Source organism: Camelus ferus, chromosome 8, assembly GCF_009834535.1.
Source record: "Camelus ferus isolate YT-003-E chromosome 8, BCGSAC_Cfer_1.0, whole genome shotgun sequence".
NCBI classification, from domain to species: Eukaryota; Metazoa; Chordata; class Mammalia; order Artiodactyla; family Camelidae; genus Camelus; species Camelus ferus.
This window is the reverse complement of record NC_045703.1, coordinates 8,121,946-8,133,988: the sequence shown is the minus strand read 5'-3', so window position 1 is coordinate 8,133,988 and position 12,043 is coordinate 8,121,946. Positions and strand designations below refer to the sequence as shown.

Sequence of the window (12,043 nt, the reverse complement as noted above, 5' to 3'; positions counted from 1 at the left end):
TTCAAATTATGGTTTTGACTGTTAATACAGTTGCATTTCTTTTAGTATATTCCACTTGGTATGGATGTATACATTTTCATATATGGCTGTATTCACATAATAATATTTGTCTTAGTATATGTATATCTCTATTTATGAGAAAGATGGTCTATAATTCTATTTTAATAATTTGGTGCAACTGCAGTGTTGATTTTACACTGGCTTCATAAAATAAATTGAAAGATATTTAAAAACAAACAAACAAACAATAAAACAGTGCCCTGAAGGAATGTTGCAGCCAAGGTGACCCGGAGTTTCCAGTGGGTGAGTGGAAAGGCAGCTGGCAACGTGGAGGCTGGTGAACCAGCAACAGGGTACTTTCAAGACACCGTGTCAAGACTTTCATTCCTGGAGGCGACTACCAAGAACAAAGCTGAGATGCCCCCATGCCAGGGTACTAGTCAACAGCTAAAGGAATTCAAGTTTGGAAATGACTGTGATCCTCTGACCAGAGCTGAAGCCCTCCCTTGTGTGGCATGAATGGGTGATTCTTGCTGGATGGATGTGTTGGCGAGCAACACTTTAAAGCACTGGACTGCAATTAATTCATGCATATTTATATGTGTCTGTACATGCACACACGCACACACACACACACACACACACACACACACACATGAAATCATATCCTGAGATTTAAAACACTCAAACTCTGAAAAAACCTGTATCATGAAGGCATTCCTTACTTCAGCCTGAGAAACAGAATGGGCCATTCTGGTCAAAGAAGTTTCTGCTACTCCAGTCATTCTCATATATCCAACACAAGGCATCGTGAAGATGGTCTCTGGAGAGCCCTTATAAAACCCATTCCTTTGAGAACACAGTCCAAGGGCTCATAAAACTCTAAGTGCTGTGAATTAGTTCAGAGTGTCTGCAGACCTTATAATTTGTATGCAAAATTATAAGGATGCTTTTCAGAGTTTTTCTAGGACTTCTGCCAAATTCTCAAACCTCTATCATCCAGAAGAACTTCCGAAGCATAAATTCACAGATATTCTAGAGTGATGAATTCAACACCTATCACCAGACATCTAAAATATGACACATATTTTAGAAAGAGTCACACACCCATTACGACTTGAATATTCCTGTCAGAAGTAGAGTAATCTCCCAGAGCTCTATATGTTATGGTTTATCTTGTTTAATTATATCTAGTAAACTTCAATAAAACGTTATTAAATAAAAAATTAATTTGGATCTTTGTATATTTAGGGTTTTTGTGGTTCTAACCATGTGTAATATGAAATAAAAGGTACTGTGGCAATAAGCAAAAGTAGAGTGTATCTAGTTATACATAGATTGTGATACATGTATATAACAGTGGTGTACTGGTAAACTAGCCCTAAAAATAAAACAAAACCAAAATTCACCCCTCCCCTGCAAAAAATGAATGCATAGCTTTGTATATTATCAGATATGATTCCTTTCATTTGCTTTTAAATTTCACAAACAGCTCACCTAAAAAAATAGTTTCACTTCAAGGATATTCAAGGTCAACCCATAAAAACCATATATATTTTTTACAAGTTCATGTGTCTAGTATTTTTATATGTCGGCTAAATTTCAGTTAATGGTAAAAATTACAGAAGCTTATGTTTCCAAAGATTAATTAACTCCTTTTTAGAGACTGTGGGGGAAATAACAAACTGAACCTGAGGTAAGTCTGGAAATGCATGAACGTGAGTAGCAGTGGTGAGTCTTTATTGAGCACTGATTACCTGCTACAGCGATGCTAAGATCCTTACAGGAACTGTGTTATTGAATCCTCTCAAAAGCCCTGTGACATAGATATTATCTCCACTTTAAACAGGAAAGAAATGAAGACGGAGACATTCAGTAACTCAGCCAGATCCAACAACGCAGAAGTTTTTTTCTGACTCCGAATCCCAAGCAGCTTAAAAGCGATGTGTTGGTACTTCTTGGTCTACTTCCGGTCCTCAGCACCCCTTCCAAACAACACTGGGTCTTGTGGCCCCCAGTTTCTTCTTCATTTTTAATCTTCCCATCCACATCAGGAAATCCTTCTTCCTGAAAATGATTTTCAACTTTGTCCCTCTTCTTCTCAATATGCCTCAGTCTCATGTATAAAGTGACAAGCAAAAATAAAACTCTAAACCTTGAAACTGCGCTTGACCTTATGTTGCATCTCATCAAAATTTTACACCATAGTCTTCGCTGTATACCTCAAACTAACATTGTAAATCAACTATACTTCAATAAAAAAATTCAAACAAATTTTTTTACACCATAGTAGCAAAAAACAAAGAAAAACTAAAACCACTCAGTTGTAGTCTCCTTTCCCTCTGACTGTTTCTCAGGACACTTGCCTCTCTCAAGAATGAACTCTTTTTACTTTCCAGATTCATACACAAGGCCCAGAGTCCCTTAGATACTAACCCTTTCCAAAACTCAGAGCATCGCAGCCACGAAGCTGCAGACCTTGGGATGGGCAGAACCTTGAGCTATCCGCTCTGTCCGTCACTGCCCCCTCTTTTGCCTCAGTGAGCCATGTATCTTCCCATTTTGTAGCCAAGACTGAAAAAGGCAGAAAGCATTACCCCATGTAGCCCAACAAACAGGACTAGTCTTTAAGGCACTGGTTTCAAAAAATAATTTTAGCAGCCTTTCTGGGAGTGTCATTTTATTCAGAAGCCTCAAATTAAAAAAAGAAAACAAATCTTTGGTTAAGACTCTGGGAAGGGGGACGGTGTAGCTCAGTGGTAGAGCACATGCTTAGCATACATAAGGTCCTGGGTTCAATGCCCAGAACCTCCATTAAAAAAAAAAAAAAAAAGAAAGTAAAGAAAAACAAGAAAGAAAAGAAAAGGAATTTAATTTTTTTAATTTAAAAATAATTTAAAAAATACTCTGGAAACTTGGACACCCACCCCTGCCCATCCCTGACCAGCCTGAGAGATTCCAGCATCCCCCATTGCTCTCAGTGGCACTGTTTGAAAACTATGTTGAATATTTAACAGATGTCAGATATACATGTATGTATATATAGCTTTTCCTGAGTGATCTGGTCAGTTCTGCAGCCTCTCCTCATAAACAAAGTCAAACAAAAATCTATCATTTGTCCAACATGCACCTTCCTTCCAGGTAAAATTAAACTTGAAAAAAATGCCTATTTATTCAATTGAACTGGTTGGGAAATGTTAGAAATGATAAGTGATGGTTTTTATTAAAAATGCTATGAAAGTATTGAGTAAAAATCAACAGATGTTGTCCAAGTTGTCTCAGGCCTCACAGCTGACAGTGAAATATGATCGGCCCAAATTCCAGCTCAGACTCAGCCCCGGGACCTGTGAGAGTGTCTGTGGCGGCCGCTCGAGTCTCGAGTCTCTGGTGAGTCAGCACGTGTCACGTCTAGAACCCTCCTCAGACCCACATCCTCTGCTGGCTGCTGCCTCTCTGCTACTCTCCAGAATCATCATCTTCACTGCCTTACCTGTGCCTTACCTTCGTCCCTGCCCACTCTGACCTGATTTCTATTTCGACAATTCTGCAAGAAAATAAAAAACAGAAACAGTGGCTTCTCCAAACGACCTCCCTGTTGCCAAATCCAAAATCCCCATCTCTACTGATCTCTTTCCAGCATTTCCCTGTTGAAGCTTCTTCGGTGGCTGTGGCGGTGATGCTGACTTGGCTTTTTCTATTTCCACCTCCTTCTCTTCTTCCTTGTCCCATACCCGAAAAGACCGTGCCCTCCAGTGCCCCCAGGTTGGGTCCTCAGGCCATATTTTTTTCAAGTCAGTCTACCTATTTTCCCGGTAGTCTGGTCCCAACCCATCCCTTCCAGCGTATATGAATATGATTCTCAAATTTTGACTCTTAGCTCCCCCTGGAGATGCAGATCCACATATCCTGTTGGACACTTCCACTGGGCTGTCTCAATTGGCACACCAAACTCCACATGAGGTTAAACTCAACATTGTCCGCATTCCTTGGTGGCCGCACCAGATAGTCTCAAGTTCAGTGAATCATACCACAATGTACCCACAGACTCCTGCCTGAAAACTGGAGGTTTGTCTTAACATCTGTCCATGCATGGGAGCTCTCAGTAATCTCTGCATAATCTCTGCATCCCCAGCTGGGAAGGGGGGCTTGGGCCATGCCTGGGTGTACGAGTCACACTTTTTCTCTTTTTTTTTTTTTGGCATTAAACTGAACCAATGTCAAGTGCTTTTCTGACAGTGGAAATAGGAACACATGGAGTTTCTCGCTTTATGTCTGTCAGTGGCTCCTTACTCAAGTCAGAATGCTGCCTTACTCCTCCATCTCCTCTTCACAGCCACACCTTCAAAAGCACCCTGGGCTCCAGGAGAATCCAACCTCTAGTCAATCTCAAAGATCAGCTCTCAAGCCTTCTCAAGTGATTTCCTCTTTGAATTTATTTATTTATTTTTAATGGAGGGACTGGGGATTGAACCCAGGACCTCGTGCATGCTAAGCACTACCCTCCCCTGAGCTCTACCAATTACTGAGCTCTACCCTCCCCTCGTGTTTTCTCTTTGAATCCTCTGCCCTGATGACTTCACCAAAGTCCAGCTATTCCTCAAGCCTGAGCTCAGCTATTCGACTCTTCAGGAAACCCTCCGTGTTTCTGTCCTGTGCAAACCACCACAAACTCATCGTCACAACAGAATTACTTACTATTTACCTATCTACCCAACCGCATCACCAGTCCACCAACATGACAAAAATCAAGATTACTTTCATCTCTGCACCCACTCCAACTAGCACAGCACCTGAATGCTTCCTTGGGGAAGAGACGAATAGGTCTGGGAGATTCCTAAAGGAGGCTTCCTCAATTCCTCTTTGAAAGTTATGGTAAAATGGCAGTACCACTAGGGGGCACAGAATTATAACAGAATTTTCCCATCCACTGGAGCCAAGGAGATAGTTTCCTTCTGTTAGCAACTTCTTCACATAGTTTCTAAATATATGGATCTTAGGAAGATCAAATAAAAGATAAAATTAAAATTAAATCAAATTAAAATATCAAATTTGAACTGTATTCAAATTACTTCCAGAAAGAAGTGTTCAAGTAGTTGACTGAGAGTGATGTTGCTATGCTAACATCTCAGAAAAAAATGAAATCAGCTTTACTCAAGTACAATGAACATTTATGAATAAAATTGAAGGTAGTGTTAGGGAAAAGGTAAAAATGTACATACAATTCCAGGAAATTGATACTATGAGATTTGGGGCTGTTTCAAAATTTTCAATACAAAATAAAATAAAATAAAATAAAATAAAATAAAATAAAAGAGTATCTATGCAGGGAAGCCTTTATTTCTGCAGGCAAAGGGAAGAGAACATTGAGGGTGTTTCTGTGTTTGAAATAAAACCCCAAATCTTGCTTTACAACAACTACTGGTCACTTTCCAATACTTTTATTTTGGAAGGAAAAACTGTCAAAATTACTAACACACAATAATAGGCTAAACTTTTTTTCTTTCAAAAGTTAATAGAGCTTAGTAGTTAAAAATCTGGCTTTGGTTTTTGTTTGTGTGGCTTTTGTGTGGCTTTTGTTTTTGCATTCAATACCTGTAAGTTTGAGTCCTGACTCAACTACTTATCCGTCTTGAAAAACTACTAACTTGCCGGAGCCTCAGTTTCTTCCCCTCTAAACTGGATCTGACTGTGGTGTCTGTGTACGAAGCCATTGTCAGAATCAAGGGACATGAGTCTTGTAAACCACAGTAAATACACGCTAAATATTTGCAGTTATTTTGCTCTGACAATGGTGATCAGCACGTTATTTTAGTGGTTCCTAAGAATATAAATTTCGATAGTTGCTGGGATGAAAATGGTGAGACTTTCTGAGGCTTTTCCCCACTATGTGTCTGCATCCCTGGGGCAGAGGCTGCTCTGAAGGGGACTCACCTCACCCACTGCAGGCAGGGCTGGGACCCTGCTGTATTAGAACCTCCATGTGGTCTGGCCAGGCTCCTGTGATGTCTGATGTTGCCCTGAGTGGTGCTCTGATTAATGTCTGCTTATGGGGGAGACAGATTGAGAAGCTTAGCATCATATCTCTTAGATAAGAATCCTTAATCGACTAAAAATGATACTGTGATACACAAAAATAATAAGAGGAAGTAAATATATGTCTTGAATCCATGGTTATAAGAAGACACCTGAGAAACACACTTATAGTCCTGTGCTTGTGGGCTTGGGTATGATCTCACGGGAGGGAATTAAAGCTGAGGGAAAGGCGGTGCAGCTTCCAGGGTACACTGCTCAGGAGTTGGGAGACTTGGCTTCCACTTCCAAGGCAAGTCACTGAACAGCAAACAACACTGGGTTCCTATTTCTTAACCATCAAATTCCCTTTCTGCTCTAAGGGTTGAGGATTTTATTTATCATCACCACTGTTTGACCCAGAATTTCATGGCAAATCAAGATGCACCCACATCACAAAAAAGTAGCATTTAAATTACTCACTAGTAGATCAGAACCATGACCATGACTTGATGGGAGGGTAGGTTATGGTGGGAGGGGAGACAGATGGGAAGGTGTGGGGGGAGTTCACGGAGAAGAAGGAAATGGGGAGAGTCATGGGGTCACCGACATTTTGTGAAACCAACTCACACTGAGTTATTTGTGCCTTAAAAATCTTTCCTGGATGTCTCTAGCTCTTGGATAGAATTTTCAATATTACTATTTTAGAGTGGCTTTCAGAAGAAAAATATAAAGGGATAGAAGGCACACTAAAATAAACTATGTCCAGTCACCATTTTCAATGGAAACCATCTCCAGGTAGACTTCAGAAGGTAAGTTTTCAAGGTCATAAATTTCAGGCAGGCATCTTACAGTGTGTTGTAAAAAGCCCAACCAACCACTTCCAAAGGATGGGGAGGCCCCATCAACTCCGGTGCTCTACGTTAGAAATAAACACTTGCCTCTGAAAAAGGCAGCTGTATTTCACCTTTTATACCTCTCTGGAGTGCTCTGATGTGATGATTATGCCAAGAATATGCACTACTATATCGTTTTACTCTGTGCTATATGCCCACCTTCTCTTTTGATACTTAGGTTTTAATATTTCAGGAAAAAAAAAATGAAAGGTGGTTTCCTAGCAACAGCAAAGGCACAAACACAGAAAGCGCAGTGTTTTCCCCCACAGTGAATTCCTGTCTTTTGAGGCTAGTTAGCTGGTAGTAGAGGAAGCAAGGTACACACAGAAGATCTGGAAGGAGAGGCCACGTGGCCTCACCTGTCCTTACCTTCCCAAGCATGCAAAGGTCGGGTAGCCAGGGCTTGCAGCTAAACCCACTTTTAGGAGCCTGGTTGGAAGAGACCCTGAAATAAAACCATGTGCTCTTTTATAAGTACTCTGCTAAAGAGGCAAACCACCGCTCGGTGGAAGGGATACTGAACCAGGGGGCGAGATTGCTGGGTTCCTAGTAACCCTCATGCTAACCACCTGTGGACGCTTGGGCGGGGCTCCTCCGGGTTCTGTCTCTAACTGAAGGTTATTCTAGAAGACGGGATGCCCCAGATCCTTCTCAGTTCTAAATCACTACTGACCACTTTTTTTTTTTTTAAGTTTCATGGCATTTTCTTAATTACATCACGGTTTCACTAAAATCATTGTTGCCCTGCTCCTGCCCCCCAGAGGAAAGCATCACTGGGAAATTTAGCGACTGTTCTTGTTTTTGTTTTGCTTTGCGTTTTTTAATATAAGAAGCGTGACCCTGTCAGGCCTTCCCGAAGCTTCCTGCCTGCACCCAGGAGATGGAAGCGACCCGACCCACGTGGTGGTGCTGGTCAGAGTTTGCAAGAAGGCAAACCGCTCGGTTCAGAGGAAATGGTTTTCATTTCCCGGCCTGCCCCAAACCCAAGATGTTCACGTTGAGATCATGCACAGGAGTCATTTTAAGCCTAGTTCTTTCAACCTGAAAGTCCCTGCGCAGAAACTCCGCGGGGAGTCTAAATATAGCAAGAGCAAACTCCCCCCGCCCCAGCCGGGGTCCTCGCGTGGCTTTGGGGCTCTAGGGCTGGAGAACTGACCGCAGGGCGCTATCTGCATCTGCCTTGAAGAGCAGGGCGCGGGGCAATCCCTGTCGCACCCCCACAGGGCGTGTGTGGGAAGTGCACGAGGGGACCGCGGTGCTGGTGCTCGGGGCTGGCGGTCATGTGCAGCTAGTGCCCACTGCCCAGAGGCTCAGGCTCGGGGAAAGGATGGAGGGGAGGGGAGCAGGGTCCCGCTAGGGTCCTGGAGCTGGCGAGAGGGCTGCGCGGAAATCAGAGCGATAACAGTTAAGAGTAAAGCATTTCAGTGACACTCCTGCCGGGGACAGGAAGGAGCTGCCGGATTGCACACAGAAAGGAGTTGGGAGAACATCTATCTCAGAGGGGCGAGACAGGGGAAAGGAGACTTGCCCCGGTTTTAGGCTTCTGGAAGGCAAGGGCGCATGGAATCACTACCTTGGAACCAGCTGCTCCGGCTTTGTGGTGGAATCTTAAGTTTTCCCTGCAGTTTAACTTCATGATCGTTTCCTTCACATGGGGAGAGGGGGGTCCACTCTGCTGGAAGAAGTTCTCAAGACTGGCTTTCTTTCTGTTTCCTCGCGCTGACTGTGATGTTAACTGTTTACGCTTTATGGTACAGACCTGCTGACGGCCAGAGGCCGCAGCCAGTGGCACCGTGGCCTTCCTCCCTCCCAAAGGCTTGGGGCTTTGGATCGCTCTAGTGTCCGAGGCACTGGGAGACCCAGCCGGTCGTCACTCGAGACACGTCTCTCCCCTTGTAAGTTACAGCAAACAGGGGTGTGGTGAGGACGTCGCTGAGCCGGTGTCCAGGGCGCTCCATCCCCACGGATTTTTCTGTCACACACCAGAGCCACCGCTGCTGCCGAGACTTGGCCGTTTTACGACTTTCTCGAACTTCCACGAAAATTTCTTGACGGAGAGAACCCGGTTTCTTCTTCCGAGCTCCGCGAGGCTGTCAGGCAGAGTCCCCGAGCACTCGTTAATCGCCGAGGAGCCACTTAGGAGTTTTTCCGCCCTCCCCCCTCACCACCACCCTACCCCCAATCCCCCGACCCCGGTAGGAGAAGGATGTGCAGCTACTCGCGGCTGGCGGTCTGATGCGGGGATGGAAAGGTACAGCCAGCCAGCCGGAGTGAGCTGCGGGGAGATGCCCGATTCCCACCTCGCCGGCTCGGCAGTCCTGTCCCGCAGGTCTGCACGCTGAGCTGCCAAGACTCGCCAGCTGCGCGGGGACCGGAGGGCCACCGCCGGGAGTCTCGGCGCGCGCGCTCTGGGACTGTGTGGTACCTGAAGGGTCGGGCTGGGCGGGGCGGGGCAGGGCGGGGCAGGGCGCGGCGGGGCGGGGCCGTTGCCGCTCACACCCCCGGCGGAAGGATGGCGGGACCTGCGAGCGCGGCAACGTAGCGGCGGAAGGACCAGCGACCCGCTTCTCCAGTTTGTCGTCTGCGCGCGATACCCGCTTTCCCTTCTGGACAGTTCCGAAGTCCCCAGGGCAACAAACCAAAGTCGCGCCTCGGAGAGGGGCTTGGGAGCCCGGTCCTCTCCTGGAGAGGAGGCGGACGTGGTCCGGGCGTGGGGAGCGGGAGAGAGAGCAGAAAAAGGGAGCCCGGCTGGGCGTGCGCGCTTAGGAGCGCAACGCGAGCGGCCCTGCGCCCTCCCGGGGGCCCACTTTGGAAGGAGGGGGTGTCAACCGCGGGAACGGAGGAAGCGGAGAAACCCTCTCTCCGAGGGACGCCCCCAACAGGTCCCTGGTTCCGCCTTCGAAGCCAAAAGCTGCTAGAACACGGGACTCCGCGGCCTCCTCCGCGCGCCCCCTCCGCCCCCGCGCGTAGCCCCGGAGGCTCGCGTCCCCGCCCCCGGCTCAGCGGTGGCGGGCCGGCGGGCGCCCCGTCGGCCGCGGCTTCCTCCCCGAAACCCGCCGGCCAGCGCGCATGAGGCCGCTGCCCCCGCCGCGGGCCCAGGCGCCCCCCTCGCGGTGCCCGTGGTGATGCCATGCCCCGCCACCACGCGGGAGGAGAGGAGGGCGGCGCCGCCGGGCTCTGGTTGAAGAGCAGCGCGGCGGCGGCGGCGGCGGCGGCGGTGGCGGCGGGTGGGGGGCGCCCGGGCGGCGGCATGAAGGATGTGGAGTCGGGCCGAGGCCGGGCGCTGCTGACCTCGGCGGCCGCCAGGGGCGACGGCCTGCTGCTGCTGGGCCCCCGCGCGGCCGCGCTCGGCGGCGGCGGCGGCGGCCTGCGGGAGAGCCGGCGGGGCAAGCAGGGGGCCCGGATGAGCCTGCTGGGAAAGCCGCTCTCCTACCCCAGCGGCCAGAGCAGCCGGCGCAACGTGAAGTATCGGCGGCTGCAGAACTACCTGTACAACGTGCTGGAGAGACCCCGCGGCTGGGCGTTCGTCTACCACGCTTTCGTGTGAGTATCCGCGCCCCTCACGCGGTCCCGGTCACCTCGGCGGCGGGGCCCTTCCGCCCGGTCCCCCCGGGCTGCTGGGCGCTGACGCCCGGGCCCGGCACGCGCTCACACACACACACACTCGCGCGCGCGCACGTGGCGGCGTTTATTTCTTTGCACTGTTCAGGGTCGTCCTCCTAGAGCTTTCCACACCACCCCCCTCACCCCACCTCTCTGCTTCTCCGGAGCGACCTTTCTCCCCGAGTGCAGTCAGTGAGCCGCCGTGCCGCTCTGGGCACGCCGCGGTACTTGACAGTACTCGGTGCGGATAACTGGGAGCGATCAGGTCCCGAGAGACGTCAACTTCAACCGAGGGGGGCGCCCGGGAGCTGAGGCCAGGGGAGGACGCTCGCCCGTGCTTGGGAGAGTGTGTTGGAGAGGTCAGGAGGTGATGGCGAGGAAGACGCGGGAAGGGGTGGGGAGGGGAGAGGAGAAAGGGAGACCTGGGTGCTCAGTCTCCGGAGCGGAGCTGGGGGAGCCCCTACTTGGTGGGGAGAACAGCTCGGTTTACAGTGCGCCCGGAAACACGCCTCGCCACCACCTCCGCCACCACTAACGGAAACTCTGTCGGTGCCTGGAGTCCTTCCTGCCACAGAGGTGGCCAAGGTTTAGAAGAGGCGAGCAGGGCGGGCGAGGAGATGCTCCCGCGCAGTGGCAGGGGCCGGTGGGGAGCCCCGCGCGCGGAGGGGCCGCGGCAGCCACGCAGACCAGCAGCTAGGGGCAGGGATCAGGCAGGGGGTTAAGTAGGCATTTGTGGCTGTTAGTCAAAGTGTGTATGTGGGTGTGTTAAGTAAGCCGTCACCATCTAGCAGAGCATGCTTAATGAGAAAATGATTGGAAGCAAATGTTGATTTTTCCCTTAGGCATTTCAGACCTTTCAGTGGCTTGAAAGTTTACTACTGTTTTTCCCACAACGTCCATTCATGCAGCCTCCTGCTAGAGTTAGGTTTATGTGGATATTTTAAGGTACTTTTTATGCTGTTACGCCCTCATTTTTTTTCTTCTCCTTCTTCCTCTTCTTTTTCTCCTCTCTTTTTAGTTCTTTTTTTCCTTGCTTCTGTTGTTAAAATGAAATGGAAAGACGTCAGCCTAGGAGACCAGTAGAGAAAGTTGCAGGCACTCACTGATAGGTTCCTTGTTTCCTGGTAAAATAGGTTTTGAACACACAAATTGAGTTTCTTTTCGAAATGAGGCATATCATCCTAACACAGCTTTCACCTGGGACGGAGGATTGGCATCAACTCCAGAAAGATTTTTTTTGAAATAATATGGAAGTGGAGGGGCTGGTTTTATAAATAGGTGAACCTGGAATTTAACCGCGTAGTGGTCAGGAAATTGGTGGAGTCTACAATCTGTGGGCCTCTGGTGTTCGGAAAATTTTACAGTCCCAGATTGATGTGAACCTGCAGCATTCGGTGGAATATTCCAGCCAACTTGCCATCTGACAATGTACACAAGGCGAACGTTGTGTAGCATCATTATTACATCAAGAGTTATAATGTATGTGAGATTCATGTTGATTTAAATGCGGTCCCTGCAGTAGAACATAGACATAG

The 12,043-nt window shown here is 48.3% G+C and overlaps 2 protein-coding genes across 2 annotated transcripts in view; one reads left to right on the top strand and one right to left on the bottom strand.

The window, feature by feature from the left end:
- Positions 1-1,709: 1,709 nt before the first annotated feature.
- On the bottom strand, positions 1,710-10,037 carry LOC116665533 (translation initiation factor IF-2-like). The gene is made up of 3 exons (XM_032485430.1): positions 9,713-10,037; positions 9,206-9,666; positions 1,710-8,995 (listed from the first exon to the last, which is right to left on the bottom strand). Exons 1-3 carry the CDS (start codon positions 10,035-10,037, stop codon positions 8,741-8,743), a joined length of 1,041 nt encoding a protein of 346 aa, XP_032341321.1. The 3' UTR covers positions 1,710-8,740.
- Positions 9,530-12,043, top strand: part of KCNQ5 (potassium voltage-gated channel subfamily Q member 5) — a 434,723-nt gene continuing 432,209 nt past the window's right edge. Inside the window, exon 1 of the mRNA XM_032484438.1 lies at positions 9,530-10,448. Within this exon, the coding sequence (XP_032340329.1) occupies positions 10,036-10,448 (413 nt within the window). The 5' untranslated portion in view covers positions 9,530-10,035. The remainder of the gene's footprint in view (positions 10,449-12,043) is intronic.

Bases quoted from the DNA above. Each gene is read 5' to 3' on its own strand.
- LOC116665533 (XM_032485430.1), bottom strand. From the start codon at position 10,037: ATGGCATCACCACGGGCACCGCGAGGGGGGCGCCTGGGCCCGCGGCGG. The intron at 9,667-9,712 runs GTGGGCCCCCGG...TGCGCTCCTAAG, and splicing joins TGACACCCCCTCCTTCCAAA to CGCGCACGCCCAGCCGGGCT. The intron at 8,996-9,205 runs GTGGGAATCGGG...TCTGCCTGACAG, and splicing joins AGGACTGCCGAGCCGGCGAG to CCTCGCGGAGCTCGGAAGAA.